The sequence below is a fragment of the Tripterygium wilfordii genome, chromosome 18 (genome assembly GCF_013401445.1).
Source record: "Tripterygium wilfordii isolate XIE 37 chromosome 18, ASM1340144v1, whole genome shotgun sequence".
Taxonomy (NCBI): Eukaryota; Viridiplantae; Streptophyta; class Magnoliopsida; order Celastrales; family Celastraceae; genus Tripterygium; species Tripterygium wilfordii.
In genome coordinates, this window is record NC_052249.1 from 11,347,420 (window position 1) to 11,371,226 (window position 23,807).

The 23,807-nt window shown below is 39.1% G+C and overlaps 6 protein-coding genes across 16 annotated transcripts; 3 read left to right on the forward strand and 3 right to left on the reverse strand.

The window, feature by feature from the left end:
* The first annotated feature begins 849 nt into the window (after positions 1–849).
* Positions 850–5,443, forward strand: LOC119983841 (pachytene checkpoint protein 2 homolog). Its single transcript, XM_038827567.1, has 14 exons — positions 850–1,150; positions 1,255–1,318; positions 1,521–1,627; positions 1,788–1,855; positions 2,123–2,226; positions 2,311–2,415; positions 2,893–2,982; positions 3,324–3,399; positions 3,855–3,924; positions 4,008–4,078; positions 4,208–4,298; positions 4,643–4,770; positions 4,869–4,997; positions 5,092–5,443. Exons 1-14 carry the CDS (start codon positions 982–984, stop codon positions 5,230–5,232), a joined length of 1,413 nt encoding a protein of 470 aa, XP_038683495.1. The 5' UTR covers positions 850–981; the 3' UTR covers positions 5,233–5,443.
* A 2,372-nt stretch (positions 5,444–7,815) lies between these two features.
* LOC119983713 (protein DEHYDRATION-INDUCED 19 homolog 5-like) lies at positions 7,816–10,583 on the forward strand. 11 transcript variants are annotated; one of them, XM_038827418.1, is made up of 5 exons: positions 7,816–8,028; positions 8,766–8,908; positions 9,035–9,124; positions 9,219–9,439; positions 9,997–10,124. In XM_038827418.1, exons 1-5 carry the CDS (start codon positions 7,944–7,946, stop codon positions 10,061–10,063), a joined length of 606 nt encoding a protein of 201 aa, XP_038683346.1. In that variant the 5' UTR covers positions 7,816–7,943; the 3' UTR covers positions 10,064–10,124. The 11 variants fall into 11 exon arrangements, with proteins under 11 accessions (XP_038683346.1, XP_038683341.1, XP_038683345.1 ...); XM_038827413.1 differs by lacking the exon at positions 9,997–10,124 and adding an exon at positions 10,135–10,583 and having other exon boundaries at positions 7,818–8,028; positions 8,766–8,905; XM_038827417.1 differs by lacking the exon at positions 9,997–10,124 and adding an exon at positions 10,135–10,583 and having other exon boundaries at positions 7,818–8,028; positions 8,766–8,905; positions 9,035–9,112; positions 9,222–9,439.
* Positions 10,584–11,343: 760 nt separating this feature from the next.
* On the reverse strand, positions 11,344–13,091 carry LOC119984823 (elongation factor Tu, chloroplastic). Its single transcript, XM_038828945.1, has one exon. The coding sequence runs from the start codon at positions 13,043–13,045 to the stop codon at positions 11,579–11,581; it is 1,467 nt and encodes a 488-aa protein (XP_038684873.1). The 5' UTR covers positions 13,046–13,091; the 3' UTR covers positions 11,344–11,578.
* A 2,059-nt stretch (positions 13,092–15,150) lies between these two features.
* LOC119983986 (cytochrome P450 71A9-like) lies at positions 15,151–17,017 on the reverse strand. The gene is made up of 2 exons (XM_038827727.1): positions 16,120–17,017; positions 15,151–15,855 (listed from the first exon to the last, which is right to left on the reverse strand). Exons 1-2 carry the CDS (start codon positions 17,002–17,004, stop codon positions 15,247–15,249), a joined length of 1,494 nt encoding a protein of 497 aa, XP_038683655.1. The 5' UTR covers positions 17,005–17,017; the 3' UTR covers positions 15,151–15,246.
* A 1,091-nt stretch (positions 17,018–18,108) lies between these two features.
* Positions 18,109–20,050, reverse strand: LOC119983276 (cytochrome P450 71A9-like). Its single transcript, XM_038826934.1, has 2 exons — positions 19,026–20,050; positions 18,109–18,840 (listed from the first exon to the last, which is right to left on the reverse strand). Exons 1-2 carry the CDS (start codon positions 19,890–19,892, stop codon positions 18,211–18,213), a joined length of 1,497 nt encoding a protein of 498 aa, XP_038682862.1. The 5' UTR covers positions 19,893–20,050; the 3' UTR covers positions 18,109–18,210.
* Positions 20,051–20,129: 79 nt separating this feature from the next.
* On the forward strand, positions 20,130–23,596 carry LOC119983275 (28 kDa ribonucleoprotein, chloroplastic-like). The gene is made up of 4 exons (XM_038826933.1): positions 20,130–20,755; positions 20,904–21,005; positions 22,418–22,699; positions 23,274–23,596. Exons 1-4 carry the CDS (start codon positions 20,231–20,233, stop codon positions 23,331–23,333), a joined length of 969 nt encoding a protein of 322 aa, XP_038682861.1. The 5' UTR covers positions 20,130–20,230; the 3' UTR covers positions 23,334–23,596.
* Positions 23,597–23,807: the final 211 nt, after the last annotated feature.

The window sequence follows — 23,807 nt, forward strand, 5'->3', positions numbered from 1 at the left end:
AAATCTCAGGCATATATACTAACCCTGTTGATGGTGGTGTTAGTATAGAATAAAATGCACACCTTCGCTATATGTTAGCAGCAATAGCTTGCTTTGAGTGTTTTTAATTTGTCAAAAAAAGAAGAAAGAAGAAGAAAGATACAATCTATGTACTGCCCAGTTTTATATGATATGAACAATAAGAGGTGAATAATTATTCTGTTGTGTGTGTGTGTGTGTGTATATATATATATATATATAGAGTTCCAATCAAATTCACACCATTGCAGGAAATCTCCCATGTACTAGGACTAGTCCACAATAATGGAGTTGGAATCTTAATCACAAACTACAGATTCTCAATCTTTTTTTGTGATATTTTGTTGATACGAAACTACTTTGAGAATTTCATGCATGCATGCTCCTGCTCATGATCTTCAAGCTCTACTTTTTTCTTTCATGGTGATTACTGGCTGCCATGTTATCATCTCTAGCTAAATTTGAGCCTCACATTACTGAGCAGAGGAATTATTGGTTATGGGTTGTTGCCATCCATTTCTTTCTTGTTGGAAAACTCTCTCCTTTTTTCTCACAGAGACTTGAGGGTTGCAAACCAATTTATTGCTGTGTCTTCATTCTTTAGATTTGTCACTATGTTGGGCCGGTCCAATAAAGTAGCTGGGCTTATGGTTCCAGTACAGTACATGGCCCAATGTAGCCCAAATCGGCTGGGCTTTGGGATTTGGGCTTCTTTTCTCCATGGCCGTACATAGAGTTGTCAATGGGCCGCAGAAAGCCCAACTATTCGAATTTCGAAATCGTGAATGGAAGAATCGTCGCGACTCGCAACTCGCAAGTCGCAAGCAGAGTCAAAGCTCAAAAGAAACACAAGAAGTTTCCCGTTTTTCACTTTCCCGCTTATTTTTTAACAAAGTCCCCCTTTCGGCCGAGCTAGGGTTTGTCCCTCCGGCCTCATCTCCCGTCCCGGATCGATCTTTTGCTATGGAGCCCACGGCGGAGTCCCTAAATCCCCAGGAAATGACTATTCCCATGGAGGTCACCGAATCTAACCCCTCTGTGGGTGCCCAAGTTACCACCCCAAATGGAATCGCAGAATCCACCGTAACCGAACCGTCTCTGACTCTTACCGAAGATAAATACCTTGTTTCAGGTACGCAAACATCTGCCAAAGACGTCAATTTGGATCGCGCGCTCTTCTCTGCTTTCGTTTTTCAATTCACTTCAATTTGTGTCCTGTTTTTTTTTTTCCCGCAGTTGAAGTCCGCTTAAAACCCTCTAGCACAGCTCGCACCGAGGACGTCCGGTTAGCTGTTGAAAGGTACATATTATATATGTATTTACTTATAGTTGATTTTACATGGAATTCTGCTGTTTTGTGACTGTCGATTAGAGATGGAGTTTGTTCAGTTTTGGTGATTTTTTCATGGAATTAAGCTCTGGCTTCCTAGTTTGATTGGTTTCATATATTTTGAGTGCTTGACAAGTGAGAGATTGAACCTTGATGCTCTTCTTTTGGTTAGAATGCTTGAAAAGAGGAGTTTGAGCTATGTTGATGGAGCTATTCCAGTGCCTCCTGATGATCCCTTTCTTTTGGACAATGTCGAAAGCATTTGTATATGTGACACAGGTATGTTTTCCTCCTTTTATTTTATTGCATATATATCTAATATTCTACAGGATCATGGAGATTTTAATTAATAAGCACTAAGCAGGCTAGTTCATTTATTATTTGATGATCAAGTGGTGTATGTTTGCTCTATACTGATTTTCAGATTGTTGATTTGTAGAGGAATGGGTGAATAACCATGATATCCTTTTATTTTGGCAAGTCAAACCTGTTGTTCATGTCTTTCAGGTAATTTGCATGGTTTTTCAAGTCTTGTTTTCTTATTTTGGTATTATGTGTTTATGAATTTTCTATCTGTGTAGATAGCTACAGCTCGAGAACCATTTCTTTGTGTCTTCGACTTTTGAGTCCTGGGAGAGGAACTACTTTGAGTTTTTAACCATAAGATGTTGAAGCACAACCACATTTCTTGAATTTCATTATTGTCTGCTGTTGATATTTTCTTTGCCCTTTGCTTAGCATGTCTCATTGAGAATCTGAGTTTTGCTTTGTCAGCTTAGTGAGGAAGGTCCATGTGAGGAATTGAGTGGGGATGGCCAACTTTCTAGCTTTAATGAATGGATTCTGCCTGCAAAGGAATTTGATGGCTTGTGGGAAAGGTGTGTCACAACTCGTAACATCTATATGTTCTTAATGGTTTGAAACTGGATGATAAGGATTTATGTGGAAATTTGCTATTGCAGCTTGATTTATGAATCTGGTCTCAAACAGAGGTTGTTGCGCTATGCAGCAAGTGCTTTACTTTTCACTGAAAAGGCTGTCAATCCTTTCCTTGTTTCCTGGAACAGGTGAGAAAGGTTTTGTTGACATGATAAACATTGACAATTCAGATATGCTTAGTTTCTTCAGTTTTTTGTTTTCTTTATTCTCGTTTTCGTTTTTCGTTTTTCTTTATTTTATAGATATGACTTTGGATCTAGTTGATATCAAAGGTTTTCATGATGTCTTTGCTAATAATATATATTTGAAACTTGAGAGTTAGTTTTTAGATGTAACTCTACTTACGCACCTATTCTCTTAATTTGTTGATAATAGAATGACATTCAGGCTTCAATGGCATGTATGCAATGAGAAACATGTAAAATAATCTAAGTAAGAGTTAGCAAAATGTGTATTTAGAGTTCGGGCAGCTGTCCCATTGGTGAGTAACTATAGGACATTTGACACCTAGTTCAAACTTACAGAGCATGATAGAATGACTCATAATTCATAAATGTAGTTGGGCAATATGAAGTCTGACTACATCCTCCTTTTTATCTTTGCAGAATTGTTCTTTTACATGGTCCTCCAGGAACGGGGAAGACGTCATTGTGTAAAGCATTGGCTCAAAAACTATCTATACGATTTAGCTTGAGGTTTGTCAAAATCTCTTCTATGATGCAGATTTATTGCCAATTAGGACTTCAGTTTGTTACTTAGGGCGAGTCCATGGACCATTAATGGTAAGGTTGAGCTCATGGGTTCAAATCCCGAAGACAGTCTCCCTGCATTAATGCAAGCTTAAGGCTGCATACACTCTGCCATTTCCTTATCCCGTGTCCACTGTGGGAACCTTCTGTTATGGGAAGTTTTTTTAACCCTTTTAGCCAATTCTAACATGGTTCGGGGAACACTTTGATAATGATTACAAGACTTTGATTTGTACCCCATATATGTGTTTGACGAAAAATTTCCTTTTGGTTCCTCCATCAAACAGATATCCACAGTGCCAATTGATCGAAGTTAATGCGCATTCTTTGTTTAGTAAATGGTTCTCTGAAAGTGGCAAGTTGGTAAGTAATCTGCCCTGTGTATCAATGAGACGAATAGCTTGGGGTGTATCACTTGCTGATTCTACTTTTTTTGTCTGCATGATAAGGGGAAAAAATTTCATTTACAAGCCGTATTTACTTGAAGCAACCTTTCTGCTTTTACTGTGCCCCATTCTAGGAAAATATTTTGGTCTGTTTAACAAATGAAGCCTGTGCTGCAATATCTTTGAAGGTTCTCATTTTGAACAAATGATGTAGGATTTGGATAAGTTTGGTATTTTCTCGTTGCCCATGTGGTGCTTTTTCATCATTGCCTGTATAGTCACCTAGTAGCATTTTATTTTATAATAGATATTTATACATTCTTTACTTTATCAACTAGCCTTTGGTAGACGTGTACTGCACACTGATGAAAACCACTCTTATAGGTTCACGTAATGTTGTGCTTTGACTACTGTAATGTATGTTCTTTCTAGGTTGCAAAACTTTTTCAAAAAATCCAAGAAATGGTAGAGGAAGAAAACAATCTGGTATTTGTTTTGATTGGTGAGATGCACTTTGATTTTTTTCTCATTCATTTTTTCCTCTAACTATGGGTTATAGTTTCTTTAATCATGTTGTTGCTGCAGATGAAGTTGAAAGCCTTGCTGCTGCTAGAAAGGCTGCTTTATCTGGCTCTGAACCTTCTGATTCTATTCGGGTATCAATTTTTTTGCACCTACCAAACTAATTAACTGTTTCTCTTTTCCCCTTTTACATAGAGCTTTCTTCTTGTTACATACAGCCCTTCATGTTTTAAGGACTAATGCTGCTAAAAGGTACTTCTCAGGTTGTTAATGCTTTACTAACGCAAATGGACAAGTTGAAATCGTCACCAAATGTGATTATTCTCACCACATCCAATATAACTGCTGCCATTGGTAAGTCTATAATTAGTGAAAAATGACATATTTTGAGCCAATTAAGAACCTTCTGAGCCAATTAACTTCTATTTATGATTTTAAGTTAATTGCTAGAATGTTTTGGCCGCATGAGATGTTTTGGAGTCTCAGCCTCTCAGCACATCTGGGTGATTGTCAATCGATTGAAATCCTTGACTTTTCTTCCCAAACTCTGATGATGATGAGAAAAGCTTTGTGCATATTATTTTCTTGTTACTATCATTTTTATAGTGCTCCTTCGCTTCTGTATAACATCATTGGGAATGGATTTAAGTATTTTTCGCGTTAGAATATATATATTCATTACAGTTACTGGGTTGCAGACATAGCTTTTGTTGATCGAGCTGATATCAAGGCATATGTTGGTCCACCAACTCTGCAAGCTCGGTATGAAATTTTGCGATCCTGCTTCCATGAACTTATGAGGACAGGAATCATATCGACCAATAAGGTGCTGCTACTTCCGACTTACATCAAATGATGAGTCGTGTTTTTGTATCCCAAACTGCTGAATATTAATGTTTCCTTTGAAACCTGCAATTCTTATAGGAAGATGGCCACCTCATTTTTCCAAATTATGCAACTATGAAAGAGAAGCTGAGTATGCCTGAGCTCCAGGTAGTTGAAGCGCCACTTCATTTGTGTAAACAGCTGCTTGAAGTTGCAGAAGCATGTGAGGTCAGAAATGAAATTCTTCTAAGGTCCTATTGTCTTTCCTTTTTTTCTTTCATAAATATGAAGTTTTGAAACATTCTTTTTTCAATTTTTGTAGGGATTGAGCGGAAGATCATTAAGAAAACTCCCATTCTTAGCACATTCAGCGCTTACCAACCCTTATTCCTGTAACATCAGCAGATTCTTATGTACGATGATGGATTCTGCAAAAAGGGAACGTTCTGAGGTACCTGAATGAACCAACTAACTTTGTTTTCACTTGATGATGTTAGATGTAAAAAAATATGCTGAAATTCATTCCTATATATGTATTTTGATTCCAATACTGTTCTTAGAAACGCCTCTTCTGTGATACTTGTTGACAAAATGCGGACAAGAGGATAATGATAATGTAACAAATTGTTGTACTTGATTCACTCATATTATATCATATGAATGTTTGTTTATAATTGTCTGACGCATACACACACACACACACACACACATATATATAAATTCTGAGCCTAGTAATTAGAGAGGTGCCCATATGCTAATTAATGCTATGAGTCTAAACTTCAATTCGTCATCAAGATCAAAAAATTTCAAACCTTATGAGATCTCATCATCATCATCATAACATTGTCCCAATCTATTCGGGTAAGCTATGTATATGAATTTAACTATGAGAGAAATCAATGAAAACCAACCATTCTTTTTTCACCCGGAAGCATTACATGTCCATAATTTTGATGTCCATAAGTGTCCATAATCTAGGTGGTATGAGGAGAAGTGTGGGGACCATCTAATACAAAATGGCCCCCCACACTTCTCCTCATGCCACCTAGATTATGGACACTTATGGATACCAAAATTATGGACACGTATCATTTTGGTTTTTCACCACCCGGACCTTCCTTTTACATATACATATATATATATATATATATATATGTTATTCCAAATTCTCTCGATAATAAATTCTCTTTATTATAAATGAAAATGTCAATATGATAATAGTTTACAATATTGAGATTTTTTGTTTTGTAGACCATTTGTAACATGTTCATATAACTAATTCCCCATCACTAAGAGGTTATGAGTTCGAATAGGGGAGGCGGAATATTTTCTTTATATAAATTCGTGAGGGAATGGTAGGAACGTTTGTAGAGATACCCTAAAGTGGACAATACCTTAAATTGTAAAAATATGTATCCACATAAAAGGTTTAATTGGTAACTTGGCTACTCATTCTCTCAAACTAAAGATCGTATGGGTTCGAGTGGTGGAGATGAGATTATTTCCTGAAATAAATACGTGCGGACCCTAGTAGAGTGCAAAACACACAATACCTCAGTTGGATCGAATCGCCATGGTAAGAAAGCCGGCGTTTTGCATCCACACAAACACAGATATATATGTAAGACTATATATAATAAATACTCCTAGTAAAAAATGAATGGTGTTGGACCTTCAATTAATATTAGCGTGGGCTCTCTATATAAAAGGCAACAAAGGTTTTCACTTAGAAGAATCCCACACCAACTACTAAACACACAGAAAATAATTAATCAAGCAAATAAATTAATTAAGATGGAGTTGATGAATATGATTAGTAGGAAGAGCAAGAGCGATGTGTGGAAGTCCCTGATCATCGTCCAGCTCCTCATCATCCTCTCACTGCAGGTGCAGGGCTTAGAGTTGAAGAGTGCTGCTGCTGGTGCTACTATTAATAATACCAGGAGTCCGCCCAAGTGAGGATTGCTTTTGGGAGCTGCTGTCCGCACTATCCCCGTGTGTGAAAGGTATCGAACAATCATATGATTTCTATCAGCTAATCCAAGAAGTATGCCACCCCGCTCTCCGAAACATCAAAAACCGACTAGTGTCCACACTCGGTCTCAAACAAACCCTGCATATGCGTCCGTCGCGCTATTCAATTCTTACATGAAAAGTTACCGTCCGACTCATTCAAACAGGCCCCCGAAAGTTTGCCAGATAAATGTGGAATATTCGACCTTGGATTTACTACTGCTGTCGACCCAAGTTCATGTTAAGTAACTACCACCTTCATTATATATATATACACTAACTAATATATATATATATATATATATATATATGTATAAAGAATAATGGGCTGGCTCGCAAAGTGCATCTACCTACTTGCACTATATATAAGCAGATAAGCTAGCTAGAAGCATACAGCCAAATAATTACTATATATGTTTATAATTAAGTATTATACAAATAAGTGATGATGTTGTTGTGGAATGTGGATGCTATATATTATGGAATAAGGAGTTTCTATTATTGATCTTAATCAAGATATTTACTTTTATCTCATAAGTTCTCGAGTTTCAGCCTTCCCTCCCCATAACTCCTCTCTCTCTTTGTATTCAAAAAAAAAAAAAAAAAACTCTATTTCTATTTGTCAAGGTTTATATACATTTCAAACACCTAATTGGGCCAGCATGCATGCCACCTTGAATCTTTTGCTAAAAAAGGGCTAAGCAATAAGCATATCCAATAACCAACAACGATGGGCCGTGTGAAGGCTTAAGCCCATTGGAAGAATATTCTGGGCTTAAGAGAGAAAAATGGGCTCCATTCAGCCCATGTAACACATCTCAACAAACTTTCTTTTTCCGAAGCGAAAACGACGTAGCTTCATTTATGAAATTAATCAATTGTCAATGATCAGAGAGATTCCGACAAACAAAACACTAAACATCCCAAAACATAAAATAATTAAATATATATAAATTAATTGGAGAATCCACGTGGCGATCATCCACGGGATTAGCTTTGTGTGTTAGAAAAGCTTCTTCTACGGTTGCAGAACAGAGGATAATGCAGTATATATCTGTCTCTGCGTCTGCGTGACAGTAAGCAAATCCGCCACCAGAAACACCCATCAATCGTCTCCGCCGGTGATTGGTTTCTCGACATCGCCGGGAGATTTACGTCATCATGAACTTGGACTTTTGGTCCTCAAGAGTCCACTCTACCACTACCAAGCGTTTTTCTGCTGTCCATGCTACTAGCCTAAACTCTGGTACTTTGCTTCTCAATGACCTTTTGTCACTTAATTGCTGCTTCTCTTTTTCTTCTTCAATAATTTCATTTTCTTGCTTTTGATTATTGTCGTTTCTTCAGATTGGAATGTTCATTTGAGATAGTTTGCAAATGGGTTCCTCGAGATTTCACTTAATTTTTTATGATATATCACAAACTGAGTCTTTTAGATTCGGAGTGAAAATTGTATTTTGATCGTGATTTCGTCAAAAACTAGCAGTCCAATAAGTACGGCATGTAAAACCAACTATTTATTTTGCGATATAGTGAGAAATTAGAGTTTCTTGTTATTGGAAGTTCTTGCTTTTGAGGGACCTTTTTTTCTTTTAATTTTGTTCAATTGGTGTGGGATGTTGTAAGATTGCTTAGGCGCAGATGCAAAGTAATGTACATACCTTCATGTTCATGAGCAATTGAGGATAGTTTTATTGTTATTTTACATTGCCTTGTTTAATGAATCGAAATCTCTAGTTCTGAAGCTTAGATTATCTTCAATTACCACTAGAGGATCTTATTACCAGGTGCACTAAATCTTAAATTGTCCTCTTCAATTAAATTGTCAATGCTTTTCTTGATTTCACCTTAGTGTCACTAAAAGCCTGTCTTCCCTTTTAAAACCTCCATGCTGGTGCACTCTTTTATTTTTATGATGGCCAGTTATTCCTGATAGATTGACAAACACAAGATCCTTCTAAGTCTGTTTAATTTGTTGAGCAGATAATCATTTAGTATTGGACGATTCTGATGGAGATGATGATCCAAGAGCTTGCTTCCCCTGCCCGTTCTGCTATATGGAGATCGAAGTAAATGTGCTCTGTCGTCATTTGCAAGAAGAACACTGCTTTGACTTAAAAAATGCTGTATGTGCTTGTCATTTGCATATACTTGTTGACTCTTTGAATTGTAGTTTTCCCACTGGATGCTTTATCATGTGTTAAATAGCATTGTCAGCATATTTTTTTTCTGATTCAATGTCACGGTTTCAGGTTTGTCCTCTATGTGCTGCAAATCTAGGAAAAGATGTAATTGGGCATTTTGTCGTGCAGCATGCAAGTTCGTTAAAGGTATTATTTCCAGTTTAGGATCTTCGTGCTATGAATCTTGTATGTGATTTGTTTTGAATTAATTTTATTCTTTCATTTCATATGTTTTCTATCCTTTGTTCTACAGCGGAGGAGAAAATCTCGCAAGTCTTGCCACTGGACTGGTAGTTCAGCAATGCTTGGAAAAGAACTGAGCTCGTTTCTTGGGCCTTCAACATATAGTAAAGGAAATGCACCTGATCCACTCCTCTCACCTTTCCTGTCCGGTGTATCCCATTCAGATCTGAGCAGCATCAAGGAAGATGAAAAACACAACAAAAGTGCTACCACCATATGTGATTTGAAAAGGTATGTTCCTCGCCATACATTTTAAGTTGGGGTGGTGAGAACTGAGAGGTTTTATAATATCTACACTGTCAAACTGAACAAAGCTTTATCCTTTGACGGGTGTCAGTGTGTCACGAAATAAAAATTTGAGCTGAGAATGTAAGGATAACTGTAGGGGTTCAAGGATCAGATGGATGCTGAATTCTTGGAACTCTAACACTCGTTCTGGTAAATACTTGGTATTTTCTCTTATGGGACCAATTCTCCCAAAGAAGCCAAGATTTTGGTGACCTTGGCTCAGATAACAAGTTAAATCACCAATTCCCCTAAAGAAGCAAGATTTCAACTGGTGACCTTGGCTCTGGAAACATGTTAAGTCACCAATTCTCCCAAAAGCTTAAGCTTTCGATTACTATATTGATATTGCCTATTTCTTTCACTAAAGTTAGCCTGTCCCTGTATCAATATGAATGACCTTCCTTGTGCATCATGCAGTTAATTCTGTTTCTATTTTTTTTGGTCTCAACTGGATTCCAATCTTAAGTTTTGAAATTAGGACTGCATATCTTTATGAACAGACAATGCATTCCTGGCCTTGGCTGGATTCACAAGTTTTTAGAGTTGAAGGCGTCAATATCTATCTAGGAATGGACTGACCAGTGTACATGGTCTTCTAGGCAATGATTCCATGTCACTTGTGTTTTCAATCTATGCAGCACTGAGTTATCTTTGCAGAACGAGGATTATGACCCGGATTATGAAGAGAGAAGGCAGAGAGCAGCATTTGTACAACTATTGTTCGCATCGACCATCTTTTAGGACCTCCACCATATTGATAGGGGTTCAATGTTCTATAGAAGATGCATGCAGCTGCTTGATGTTATTAATCACGATTTGCCAATATTTTTTAGCTTACAGGTGCTGGGTTTTGTACTGGTGGTGGACACCAGATGGTTGAATAGTTCTATGATAGCTATATTATGGTGAAAGTATTTATTGAAATGGCTTAAGAATGACCATCCAGTTTGCATCAAAAGCTTTGTGTAGTAATCTTGTTTGTATATTTATATGGTATCTATAGCCTCTTTAGAGGCTGCCTTTTGTAATGATTTAAAACACATCAAGTCTTAGTGGTAGCAGAATTCAATTGGCTTCCCATTGACTACTCTCTCATTCTCTTTAAGCTTTTGATCCATTATGCTCAAGATTTTCAAGACCAAAGCCATTGTCCCCGCATACAGTCACCTGCAACTGCCAGACGAGCTGTGAAGGCTTATTCGCAAACTAGAATCACTATTCAAAAACTGCAAAGGGCCATTTTGTGATCACACTCAATCCAAACATCACACCATCTGAGAGTACTAATAATCTATCTGAGAATACATTCAGCAAAACATGCATTCATATACAGAGAGGCAAGCATTTGAAACTAGGTGATGTGATGATGAAGTAGAGAGGAAGCACGAGAACGAGGAGATGAGGGGGGTTGGGGCTGTGTTGCTCATCTAACATTCCAAAAGTTACTCATCAATATTTAGCACAAATTCAGGAACTTAAAGTTACTGTTACAGTTAAGCTTGTTTCATTAACCAGAGGAAGCAGCAGACCACATAAGTTTCCCCGCAAGAAACCTAATTGCATCGAATACAAACTTTCCACTTCAAGGCTAGTAATTTGACTACGAAAATCTACTCTATCGTTAGGATACTTCTTCGGAAATGACCAGATAACCTAATTCCTTTGCCAATGGCATAGACATCCGTCATCAACAATGATAAGTTGATAACTAAGATCACCAACATCCAAAAAACCAAAAATCAATGTTGAAACTATCAACCACATAAAGACGTCAGTTTCATAGAAACCTATTAGACGTCTCATCTTGTTAAAATGCAAGAAAATGTTCTAGCATTTACAGTAATTAGTAACACAATAAACAAAAAGCACTCTAACAGAGATATCTGAGCTAGATTGAACTATCCACAAGAATATTGTCCCACTAGGCTAAACATGAAGGCCAATCAAAAGCAAAACAAAAATGAAAATATATGAAATGGGGTTCAAGAAGTAGCTAATTGTGGATACTAATTTCAAAAAGCTCAGGATAAGAAGTTTTCACGCAATTCAAATGCTAAAAGATTTTCCAGCCATGCCGAAGTATTACTCAATGATGGACTGAATTACACCAGCTCCAACAGTCTTTCCTCCTTCTCTGATAGCAAACCTCATACCTTGCTCACAAGCAACAGGCATAATGAGCTCAACAACCATCTTGACACGGTCACCAGGCATAACCATCTTTGACTCCTCATCTTTGTCATTCATAATGGAAGTCACCTTGCCAGTGACATCAGTGGTCCTCATGTAAAACTGAGGCCTATAACCAGTGAAAAATGGGGAGTGCCTCCCACCTTCTTCCTTCTTCAATATGTAAACAATTGCAAGGAATTTCGTGTGCGGAGTGATGGTTCCAGGCTTAGCCAGAACCATCCCTCTCTGTATATCAATCTTTTGAACACCTCTAAGCAACAAACCCACATTATCCCCAGCCATGGCCTCATCAAGGATTTTCTGAAACATTTCTACACCAGTCACAGTAGTATTTCTAGTATCTCTCAAACCTACAATATCCACTGTCTCTCCAACCTTAATGGTGCCACGCTCAACCCTACCTGTGGCAACAGTACCACGACCAGTAATTGAAAACACATCTTCAACTGCCAGCAAAAATGGCAAATCAGTCTGTCGTTGTGGAATTGGAATATAACTATCCACGGAATCCATAAGTTGATAGATTTTATCAACCCACTGATTATCTCCACGCTTAATACTAGGATTCTCCATTAATGCCTCTAAAGCCAAAAGAGCAGAACCCGAAACAATGGGCACATCATCACCAGGGAATTCATAAGAAGAAAGCAATTCACGCACCTCCAACTCGACGAGCTGCACCAGCTCTTCGTCATCCACTTGATCTTGTTTGTTCAAGAACACCACCATATTGGGGACACCCACTTGTTTGGCCAACAAGATATGTTCTTTAGTCTGGGGCATAGGGCCGTCGGCGCCGGAGACGACAAGGATAGCACCGTCCATCTGGGCAGCACCGGTAATCATGTTCTTGACATAATCGGCGTGACCGGGGCAGTCAACGTGCGCGTAATGACGATTCTCAGTCTCATACTCGACGGTGGCAGTGTTGATTGTGATACCACGAGCCCGCTCCTCTGGGGCGGCATCAATTTCGTCATATTTCTTAGGGGCACTTCCGCCCAAGGAGGCGAGGGCCATGGTGAGAGCGGCGGTGAGGGTAGTCTTCCCGTGGTCGACATGGCCGATCGTGCCGATATTGACATGGGGCTTCTTGCGCTCGAATTTGCCCCTAGCCGAGCGAACAGTGAAGGAGCCGCGTCTGCAGAGGCGGGAGGCGTTGGAGGAGGTGGTGGTGGTGATTGTAAATGGAGACAAAGAGGAGGAGGAGGAGAGGTGGGTTTTGGGTGTCAATTTTGAAGGCGAAGAAGTGGCGAAGAAGAGAGAGGAATTTTCGGAGGAGGAGGAAGAGGGCGAGGGCGAAGGAGGGGCACGTGGGTATACGAGTTTAGAGGAAGCAGAGGCTGTAATGGCCATGGCGGATTGGATTGTTCAGAGAGGGAGAGTGAGACGAAAACAATAGGGGTTTTGGCCTTTTGGGAGGAGTCAGGAGAGGATATGGTGACGGACGGTATCATGGAAGTTCTATGCATCAAAGTCTTCATAGTAAAAATTTTCTAAATTTATTTTATTTTTCTTATATTATGATGGTGACTATTACACCATGTTCAAGTAATGCATTTATTTAAAATCGTTCTACCAAATAAAATATATATAAATGAGGGCAAATCTTAGGGCACTAGATAAAGAATAATGCTTGAGACCCTCAAAAAGTGACCCCAAAAGACCCCCATTTAATGTCGAGTATTGGATGTGAAGTGGACCCTACATATGTGTTTTTAATCCATGGCTATTTTAATGCCACGTAGATTTGGGGGACTTTTGAGAATGATATTCTGGGAGTCTGTAACATTGTCCCTAGATAAATGATGTAAAAGTGTTTTGAAGTTTGGAAAAAATCTATTGAAATTTGTATTTTAAGTTTACGTGATGATCGATCCAACTTTCTACGCTATTTTTTTCTCCAGGATATCGTTTCTCTCTCATGCCATACCAACCGATTTGGTAAAAGTGCGAATGGTTCATGGTGCATGTATTGCGATCATACAAAACAATTGAAGTGCTAAAATTTGGCTCCACACATTCTCACATGAATTGACCATGCAGTATTATTGGGGCGTAGCTAGTTACAGGTAGATATATTGTGTAGGAATATATAGTTATTATTATATATTGTGTAGACATATCTAGCTAGTTCTCTGCACAAAAGAGGATAGAAGAAGGGAGAAGAATCAACATCTATCATGCTGATATATAGATTGAAGAAAGATTACAATGTGCGGCTCACGGTCTTGATGAATGATTATTTCACATGAATTTCAGAAAAAGAAACATGCCCAAATGTTGTCTCAATGACTGACACACATTTCTTTACTCTCCATACGATCTCTAGTACCAACAAGCAATAGCCTGTCATCATAAACATCTATATATCCATATGCATTTGCGCCAAGGGACACTCCAATGCCGCTTCAAGGATCACATGATGTAGTCCATATGCATCAATGGAGTGTCCCCCGCTGTGTTCATGACCTGCTATGCAAACCTTCACGCAATTGTACCGGTGTATAACATCCATCACCTCATCGTAGTTCCAGAGAAGCGATTCACTGGGCGATGCACCGGGATTCACCGGAAACACGTGTGAAATTGTTGTCCAATGATGGCCCAACACGTGCATAACCTCGAGCCACCTTTTGTGAAATCAAGGCAAGTAGGAGAAGGAAGAAAGCTTGCGGAGAGTCCATGGTTGTGGACGAGACACTCATTCATCAGTGAATTATTAGAACTGAGATAGCCTCCTTTAGTATATAGGGGAAAACAATGAAGAGGAAGAAGAGAAGTGCACCCAGTTATGTGCTTATGTTAGATGTTGTTTTAGTCATTACTCATTAGACTCATTTTTTGCTTACCCACCTCAGCTTGCATATCAGTGTGGACCATCGGGTTATTGGTTGCTGACAAAGTCCCAACTATTCCTGACTCTTGACTCTTGGGTTATGATAGCCAATTTTGGTTTTATAGTGACTTCGAGAATGTAGCTGCAGGTGATTTTTGACTTTCTAACGACTTGGGTAATCGTGTAAGTTGATAAATCTTTTTTGTGCCAAATCATATGGATTTAGGAGATCCCGAATTCTAAAAATTTGGGTTATAACCTAGTTGGATAATATTCTTATAGTCACGCATTGCGTTTTGCTCTAACTTACTCTGTTATCAAGTGAAAAACTTCTATGTGGACGAACTTGATGCCTCGAGTTTAGGTTCATATCGGAGGTATAAAAGATAAACTTGTATGATGTTGTTCTCGCCTTCTCGGGTACCAAAAAAAAGATAGTTGACTTTCTGGTTTTCTAAAAATAGAGCATTTGTGCAGTAGTACAAGAACCTCGAGTTGAAGCAATATTTACTGTTACATTGAAGTTGAAGCAAAATACATGTTTATGTTCACTGATCAAGGGCTGCATGACACATGCACAAGTACTCTATCTTCAGCTAACTTGGTCATAGCAAATGTGAAATTCCAGCAGAACGTGCAGAACTCTTCATAGTATTTTCTTGGAGAATACTTGAGAGAGTAATTTAAGAGCTAAAACATATCTATTTCTACCATACATTTACAGTATCGCAGGGGTAGCTATCAGATGCAGAGGAATTTTCTTGTGCATTGTAATCCCAGATTCTTCTTCCAAATCCAAATCCTCTTTGGTCATGTTCTTAGGCAAGAACCAGTCAAATCGATACAAGAGGTTTGCGAGTGCGAGTTCAATCAGCTGGACTGCAAAGTTCATTCCAGGACAAATCCTTCGACCAACCCCAAACGGAATCAACTCAAAATGTTGTCCTCTGAAGTCAACTGAGCTACCCATGAATCTTTCCGGTCGAAATTCATTTGGGCTTTCCCACGATTTGGGATCCATGGATATTGCCCCTGCATTTATGAACACCCTTGCATTTGCAGGAATTTCATAATCTCCAATTCTGCAACTCTCTAATGTCTCTCTTGGCACTAGCAGTGGTGCTGGCGGATGGACTCTGAAGGACTCCTTCAACACTGACTTCAGGTACATTAGTTGCGAAAGGTCCTTCTCCTCCACTTTCTTTCCCTTGACTTCTCTCCTTATCTCCTCTTGTGCTCTCTTCATCACTGATGGATTCCTCATCAACTCTGTCATTGTCCATGTCAGCGTGGCCGCTGATGTATCAGTCCCCGCGGTAAACACATCCTGTAAGAGTTGCTCTAGCTACTTTCAGTTTCAAGTTTCATATGTTATGCAAAAGTGTAAGAAAAACTAAAATTTAGACGCCGCCGTAAAAAAATTGTCAATTCAACCGACTCGTCTGGCAACAGTGAGAGAAATAACACCGAAACTGTTGGGGGCGTGGGAGTTGAACTTGAGAGTCAACTTCACTGTCCCAATCAAAGCTTATTTGTTAGGGCGAATTTATTCGTTTAAAAGCTTACACTTGAACAAAATTTGATGGCTTACCGCGAAAATGGCCTTGACATGATTGTCAGTAAGGGCAATGGATTGAGCCGGATCGTTCTGAAATCGAAGCAGAGCATCTACAAGATCACCATGATCCGATTTAGGCCTTTTGGGATCAAGATGTTCTTCTAGTATTTGATCAAAGACCTTGTCTAGCTCTCTAAAATGTTTTTTTACCCTTGCTTCAAGGCCGTTGACTTTGTTAAGCCACTCCATCCATGGAAAGAAATCTGACACACTAACTTCTACAGCCAACTTCTGTATTTCATGAAGCAGTCTATGGAAAGATCTGCTTGATCCATCACGTCCATTTCTCTCCAATTTCTTACCAAACGCGACGCGGCACACGATGTTATTCGACAGAGAGTGTGTCAATTCACTGAGATTCACAGCACCTGAAGACATCTCAATTGAGCCCATCATGAGTTCAATCTCTTCCTCCCTCACTGCCCTGAAAGATTGGACCTTACTTGCACTAAATAGTTCTGTAGTAACAATCTTCCTGACCTCCTTCCAGTAATCCCCATATGGAGAAAAACTGACATTAGAGCAGTCATAAGTAAGCTTCTTCGCAGTATAAAAAATTGGTCTGCTGGAGAATATACGGTCATGGGTTTTGAAGATCTCTTTTGCTCTATTGGCTGAAGAGATTACAATAGAAGGAAATGAACCCAGTTGCAAGAACATGAGTGGTCCATGTTTGTTGGAGAGGAGTTTAAGGGATCGATGATTGAAGCCAGCTAGTTGGTGCAGGTTTCCTATGATGGGTAGCCTGTAAGGTCCAGGAGGGAGCCTCTGCCTCCTCTGTGTCTGTTTGATGGATAAGAAGATCACATAAGGAACAATGAAGGCTAGTATGATGAGGAAGAAGGCTTGGAGATTCATGGCGTGGTTGCTGTGGAAGAAGAAAGATTATAGAATCCAGGGAATTATATAGAAATGGATACATATCTAGCCGCCTATATGCTGACATTGATTTGGGTCCAATCATGGTACTGTCAAAGTCAAACAAATAATGACATCCCAGGATGATGCAAACTGCAAATGGGCTTTCTGGGTCCATAATCTAATGCAAATTGCCCACAATTACGTAATATGTTGAAAAAATAATCAAAATAATAATAATAAAAAATGTAAAATGTAAATGAGCGGACGGCACGGGGCGTCGAGAGATTCATTCAAGGGCTCACAATTTTCCATGATGTTTTCTAATCTATTTAAGCGGTGCACCTCACCAATTAGTCAATGATTATATTAAATTTGATTAAATAATGCAATTGAATCAACTTTAAATTCAGGCTGCCAACCCAATCTGTTCCACGTTGATGACAGTTTAGACTATGCCAAAACCCGTGCAGGAAGAATATCTCAAATAATACTAAAACTGATGGACATGAGAGTTGAATCTACGACCTCTTAAATCTTAAATCAATTTTAATCTCAATCATTTAATCAAATTCAACGGCTTAAAAAGTAAATATTATTGTTTTAGTTAAAATAAACACGTCATTCGTTCTTTATTAATGTAAATAATGAGTTTGAAGAAAAAAAAAAGGTAAGGACCATATATTTATTACATGAAGGTATCCATTAATTAGTTTAGATTGCCACAATTTTGGGATCTCTATCATCGTCTTAATTCGAAATCGCAAACCCTTTTTGCCCATCTAACATATCTATTACTTTGGTCTAATTATGCCTTTACAAAAAGATCAAGTCAAGATGGAGAAATTTGACGGGACAAATCTCGGATTCTTGAGAATGTAAATAGAGGACATTCTCTACATTCTCTATCAGAAGGATTTATATTTGTCTTTATTGGGTAAAAAAGCCAAATGACATGAAAGATGACGTATGGCAAGTACTAACGGAAAAGCACTATGCACCATTAATAATATTATCCGTTTTAGATTTAACAAATTCTCATGGATGCAGACTACTTTGACTTTGTTCTTTATGAATCATCAGACTTTGATACTTTGACCCGAAAACAATGCGTCATTTATGAGAAGAAATGAGACTTTCCTTATAAACCACGCAGCTAACTCAAGCACCATATTATTTTCTTGGAGAATGCTTGAGAAAGTATCTTTACAATATCGCAGAGGTAGCCATTAGATGGAGAGGAATTTTCTTGTGCATTGTAATACCAGGTGCTTCTTCCAAATCCAAATCCAAATCCTCTGTTGTCATGTTCTGAGGAAAGAACCAGTCAAATCGATACAAGAGATTTGCTAGTGCGAGTTCAATCAGCTGGACTGCAAAGTTCATTCCAGGACAAATCCTTCGACCAACCCCAAACGGAATCAACTCAAAATGTTGTCCTCTGAAATCAATCGAGCTATCCAGGAATCTTTCGGGTCGAAATTCATTTGGGTTTTCCCACAATTTGGGATCCATGGCTATTGCCATGGCATTTATGAACACCCTTGCATTTGCAGGAATTTCATAGTCTCCAATTCTGCAACTCTCTAATGTCTCTCTTGGCACTAGCAGTGGTGCTGGCGGATGGACTCTGAAGGACTCCTTCAACACTGCCTTCAGGTACATTAGTTGCGAAAGATCTTTCTCTTCCACCTTCTTCTTTCCCTTCACTACTCTTCTTACCTCATCTTGAGCTCTTTTCATCACTGATGGATTCCTCATCAACTCTGTCATTGTACATGTCAGCGTCGCCTCAGATGAATCCGTCCCCGCCGCAAGCATATCCTGTAAAAGTTGCTCTAGCTACTTTTCAGTTTCAAGTTTATATGTTATGCAAAAGTGTAAGAGAAACTAAAATCTAGAAAACAAAGCAAGAAACAGTGAAAGAATAACATCCACACCGCTGAGCGTGTGAGTTAAACTTGCGACCTCCTTCATTATTATTCGTTTAAAAGCAAACCCTTTAACAAAATTACAACAGCCTTGATTTGATTGTTAGTAAAGGCAATGGATCGAGCCGGATCATTCTGAAATCGAAGCAGAACATCTACGAGATCACCACGATCAGATTTAGGCCTTTTGGGATCAAGATGTTCTTCTACTATTTGATCATACACCTTGTCCAGCTCTGCAAAATGTCTTTGTATCCTTGCTTCAAAGCCGCTGAGTTTGTTAAGCCACTCCATCCATGGAAAAAAATCTGACACACAAACTCCCACAACCACCTTCTGTATTTCTTGACGCAATCTATGGAACGATCTGCTTGATCCATCACCTCCATTTCTCTCAAATTTCTTACCAAACGCGACACGGCACACGATGCTATTCGTCAAACAATGTGTCAATTCACTGAGATTCACAGGACCTGAAGATCTCTCAATTGAACCCACCATGAGTTCAATTTCTTCCTCCCTCACTGCCCTGAACGATTGGACCTTACTCGCACTGAGCAGTTCTGTAGTGACAATCTTCTTGACCTCCTTCCAGTAATCACCATATGGACAAAAACTCACATTAGAGCAGTTATAAGTAAGCTTCTTCACAGTATAAAAAATTGGTCTGCCGGAGAATATAAGGTCATGGGTTTTGAAGATCTCTTTTTCTGTATTGGCTGAGGAGATGACAATAGCAGGAACTGAACCCAGTTGCAAGAACATGAGTGGTCCATGTTTATTGGAGAGGAGTTTAAGGGATCGATGATTGAAGTCAGTTAGCTGGTGCAGGTTTCCTATAATGGGTAGCCTGTAAGGTCCAGGAGGGAGCTTCCTCTTTCTCTGTTTGATGAATAAGAGGATCACATAAGGGGCAATGACGGCTGGTACGAGGAGGAAGAAGGCTTGGAGATTCATTGTGTGGTTGCTGTGGAAGAATGGTAAGAATCCAGTGAACTGTAGGAATGGATAGATATCTAGCCGCGTCTGCTTCTCTATGCTGGGCCGCTGGCATTAAATTGGGTCCAAGCCTGCCTGATTTTCAAATTGGGCTAACAAATTTGCCGAAGCCCATCGAACTTAGCTTTACTTGTCCAAGCCCATTAAACGGCCCACAATGATCTACCCCAATAAAATACCGTCCATCCCTCTCTCGTTCAAGCATTTTGAAGAGCAATAGCAATACCTCTCCTCCTCTGCAATCTGTTCCTTATCCTTTCAAACCCTCCCTCTAAAACCCTCTCTCTGAGAAAACAATGTCTTCTGCAACCACGCAAATCTTCAAGCCTCTCTCTAGAGAAGACCCGTGTATCTGCTCTCAACTATCACTCTTAGCTTCCATTCCAAGACCCCAAAACCCAACGTTGGCGGTCCCTGCTAGACCTATCAAACTTCACCTATCTTACTCTCTCCTTTCATATCCTTTCTGTCCGAAACCCAAAATTCACCGCTCATCTTCGGTGGCCTTCGCTGCGAATACTTCAGGTTGGGCCCAACAAGAGGAGGACAACACGGTGGCCGTCACCGACCAAGAAGAATCGATATGGGAAAATGAAGAAAGTGACGGGAACCAGGCTGGATTATCTGATTGGGAGGCCGAGGGTGAAGATTCGAGGATTGAGGCAGTCGTAGACGATGACGACGGGGAGGGTGAAGAAGAGGAAAATTTTGTGGAGCCGCCCGAGGAGGCAAAGGTTTATGTAGGCAATTTGCCTTATGATGTTGAAAGCCATAGCTTGGCTAAGCTGTTTGAGCGGGCTGGAACTGTTGAAATTGCGGAGGTAAGTGTTATGTTTCTGCATTGGACTGTCAAAATTTTACATTATATATATATATATATATATATAGAGAGAGAGAGAGAGAGAGAGAGAGAGAGAGAGAGAGAGAATTTATGTCAACTTTATATACTATGGTTCTTCGTGGTTGCAGATTATTTACAACAGGGAAACTGATCGGAGTCGTGGCTTTGGGTTTGTGACCATGAGCACTGTTGCAGAGGCTGAGAAGGCTGTGGAAATGTTTAACAGATATGTAAGTTTACTGCTCACTTAACCGGCATTTCCTCTGTGGTTACTTCTCAAGGATATTCACTATGTGGCTAGTTTGTTTTTCCTGCAACAGCAAGATATATGTTGAAAAAAGGTTGCCTCTTGAATTTAATTACTTGAATTACTTAAAGAAATATTGCTGGCTGTGAGGTGCTTTTCTGCTAGTGATTTTTCCGAAGCATTGATTTGGTGTTCACATGATGATTTGGAGCCGACTTGAGACCTTAAATTAGAGTTGAACTCAATTCAAATCTCGATTTCAATTTTGTTGGTTTTATGGCTTCTAGTTCAGTTGTTAATTTCTAGACTCTTGTGTTTTATCATGGTAATTATTTCTCTTACTGGTTAATAGGTTTCCTTTTGTTAGCTCATCATAGACAAAGAAGTTGCCTTCTAAGGAATGTCGGATGAAGGAAAATTAGTGACCGATGTAGATATGCCTTGTAATTCACTATTTTATATGGCAAGGCATTAATACATAATTTACAAATTTATTCCGGTGCAGCTGTCACTGCCTTATCCTCTACATGTGACTACATATAAATCTTAAGTGTGATGACTGTTTTATCATATGTTTTCCTGTGTTCTTAGAATCGTTGGTGAAGTTGCAATATCTTTTATTGAATTTACTGCTGAGAAGCACTTGGAAAGCAATTGTTCTTCTTCCCCGGATGATATTCTAAAGCTGAATTCCATCTTGCAAACTATAACCCTAGTTTACAAGTGTACGACTAGTTGTTATTCTTAAGATTCTGCCCTCATCCATCTGCAATTGGACATGAAGTTTGAGGCTGGCTGCTAATGAATGAATATATGTTTTAGGAGCCTTTCATGTATTTAAGTGCAATTATCTGATCATTATAGAATAATGTAGAAGGGTCTTTTGCCTCTTCTTTCCTTTCTCTCTTTCTAATTTCCCTTGTGGAATAAACCACTTGACTTGGTTCTTTGTTTGTAAGATGATGTTATAAATCTACTTTGGGGTGTGGGGAGTGGTTAGCTGCTGTCTTTAACAGTGCACGGACTGAATCTGACCCAGTAATCTGTGTTTAAATACTATGGTCTACGGACTTCTTGAAACTTTCCAATCACACTGTTGAGCAGTTGCTTAGCATTTATTTTTTTCAACATCATTTGCTATTTTTCTTCTAGAAAAGGTAATTCATGCTCGAAATAGAGGTTTTCATGGAAGAACGTGGTCTTTTAAAACTTGTGTGCTTATTATTGACTTCTTCTGTTATAAGAGTTTTCCACCAATCTGTTGATAAATACATATGTGTTTCCTGAAAGGTTTCTTTGCATTTATGTCACATCAGAAAATTTAGAGAAACAAACCACCCATAGTTGAAATGTGTACTATAGTTCATTTAACATTTGCTTCTGTTTCTTAAACAGGAGTTAAATGGAAGGCTCTTAACTGTAAACAAGGCTGCTCCCAGGGGAACCAGGGCTGAACGCCCCTCCCGTGCGTTTCAACCTGGTTTTAAAATCTATGTTGGAAACCTGTCATGGGATGTGAATAGTAGTCGTCTGGAGCAAATCTTTAGCGAACATGGAAAGGTGGTGGATGCACGGGTGGTTGATGACAGGGAGACTGGACGTTCACGTGGTTTTGGCTTTGTAACAATGTCTTCTGAGGCTGAAATGAATGATGCCATCGCTGCTCTTGATGGACAGGTATCTCTAAAGCCCTGTCTTTTAATGCAGAGTGGTGTTCTTGATATTATTGCTCTGACATCAAGAACCTGCCTGCTGGTCCGACCATGATTCTTGAGAACCAGCCTGGCTGCCTGTGTGGTTGAACCTGGATAACTAGCATATGTTAGCAAAAAGCATTGACAAACCAGCTGGTCTCACCAGCTTTTTTTTGAAGAACAAGCCAGCTTTGTTCTCGTTATCCAAGATAATTTTTTTTTTCTTAGATATAGACTAAGGCTACCAAAGCCTTGAACCTTGGCTGTGTTGCCAAGGAAGCAATCCATTTACTGGTAAAAAAAATTTATACTTAATTTTCTTCCTTAGTTGTAAATATGGTTTGATTTATCATATTCTGACTCCCTCTCTCTGCACCAATTAGGGTTACTGAATTTCATACACGTGACGTGAAGTCTATATATTCATCATCTTAAACTATCTCGATGATAAGAGTAGAAGCCATGGTTAATTAAGCAATGCATCAACCTAATTTTCGATGAGCTATTGTTTTGATTAGAAGGTAATAATAACTTCGAGTGTATGACTGGTGTTGCAGAGTCTGGATGGGAGGGCAATCAGAGTAAATGTTGCGGAGGAAAGGCCAAGGCGTTTTTAACCTTAGATGACATGAATACCAGGTCTGCTGAGTGTATTCTATTCCATCCAAGTATTGATTTTTCTGTCTCTCTCTTTCTGTTTTTTTAACCTTAGTGTACAATTTTTTCTCTCTCTTTATTTGGAAGATTTTATACTTTCTTCTGCTGTAGACTGCCATGGATTGTCTTCTTGCAACTTGTTTAGATTACATCTACTTTCTTCTGTAGACTGCCATGGATAAGAAATAAGAATGCTTTGGTATCACTACCTGAATTTGCACCAGTTATTCGTTTTAATCGGAGGTTTGATAAACACTCGATGCTTAGTCCACTTATGATAAGAATCCAGAAGCCCAAATTTCTTTGGGCCTGGGCTCGGTGCTTACTATTTTTCCGCCGCTGTAACTGGCCGACAAGTTGGTTTTGCCAAAAGATGCTGGCGGGCTTTGGTCGTCTTGTGCTAATTTTGGAGACTTGGCTGATTATCTCAGTCC

Excerpts from the sequence above, each read along its gene's own strand:
- LOC119983986 (XM_038827727.1), bottom strand. The coding sequence starts at position 17,004 with ATGAATCTCCAAGCCTTCTTCCTCATCATACTAGCCTTCATTGTTCCT. Across the intron at positions 15,856-16,119 it reads ATGTCAAGGCCATTTTCGCG|GATGTGTTTACCGCGGGGAC; the intron begins GTAAGCCATCAA and ends CAACTCTTACAG.
- LOC119984823 (XM_038828945.1), bottom strand. The coding sequence starts at position 13,045 with ATGGCCATTACAGCCTCTGCTTCCTCTAAACTCGTATACCCACGTGCC.
- LOC119983276 (XM_038826934.1), bottom strand. The coding sequence starts at position 19,892 with ATGAATCTCCAAGCCTTCTTCCTCCTCGTACCAGCCGTCATTGCCCCT. Across the intron at positions 18,841-19,025 it reads TTACTAACAATCAAATCAAG|CAACTTTTACAGGATATGCT; the intron begins GCTGTTGTAATT and ends AAGTAGCTAGAG.
- LOC119983275 (XM_038826933.1), top strand. The coding sequence starts at position 20,231 with ATGTCTTCTGCAACCACGCAAATCTTCAAGCCTCTCTCTAGAGAAGAC. Across the intron at positions 20,756-20,903 it reads GAACTGTTGAAATTGCGGAG|ATTATTTACAACAGGGAAAC; the intron begins GTAAGTGTTATG and ends TCGTGGTTGCAG. Across the intron at positions 21,006-22,417 it reads TGGAAATGTTTAACAGATAT|GAGTTAAATGGAAGGCTCTT; the intron begins GTAAGTTTACTG and ends TTTCTTAAACAG.
- LOC119983841 (XM_038827567.1), top strand. The coding sequence starts at position 982 with ATGGAGCCCACGGCGGAGTCCCTAAATCCCCAGGAAATGACTATTCCC. Across the intron at positions 1,319-1,520 it reads GTCCGGTTAGCTGTTGAAAG|AATGCTTGAAAAGAGGAGTT; the intron begins GTACATATTATA and ends TCTTTTGGTTAG. Across the intron at positions 4,299-4,642 it reads CAATATAACTGCTGCCATTG|ACATAGCTTTTGTTGATCGA; the intron begins GTAAGTCTATAA and ends ACTGGGTTGCAG.
- LOC119983713 (XM_038827412.1), top strand. The coding sequence starts at position 7,944 with ATGAACTTGGACTTTTGGTCCTCAAGAGTCCACTCTACCACTACCAAG. Across the intron at positions 8,909-9,034 it reads GCTTTGACTTAAAAAATGCT|GTTTGTCCTCTATGTGCTGC; the intron begins GTATGTGCTTGT and ends TCACGGTTTCAG. Across the intron at positions 9,440-10,134 it reads ACCATATGTGATTTGAAAAG|CACTGAGTTATCTTTGCAGA; the intron begins GTATGTTCCTCG and ends CAATCTATGCAG.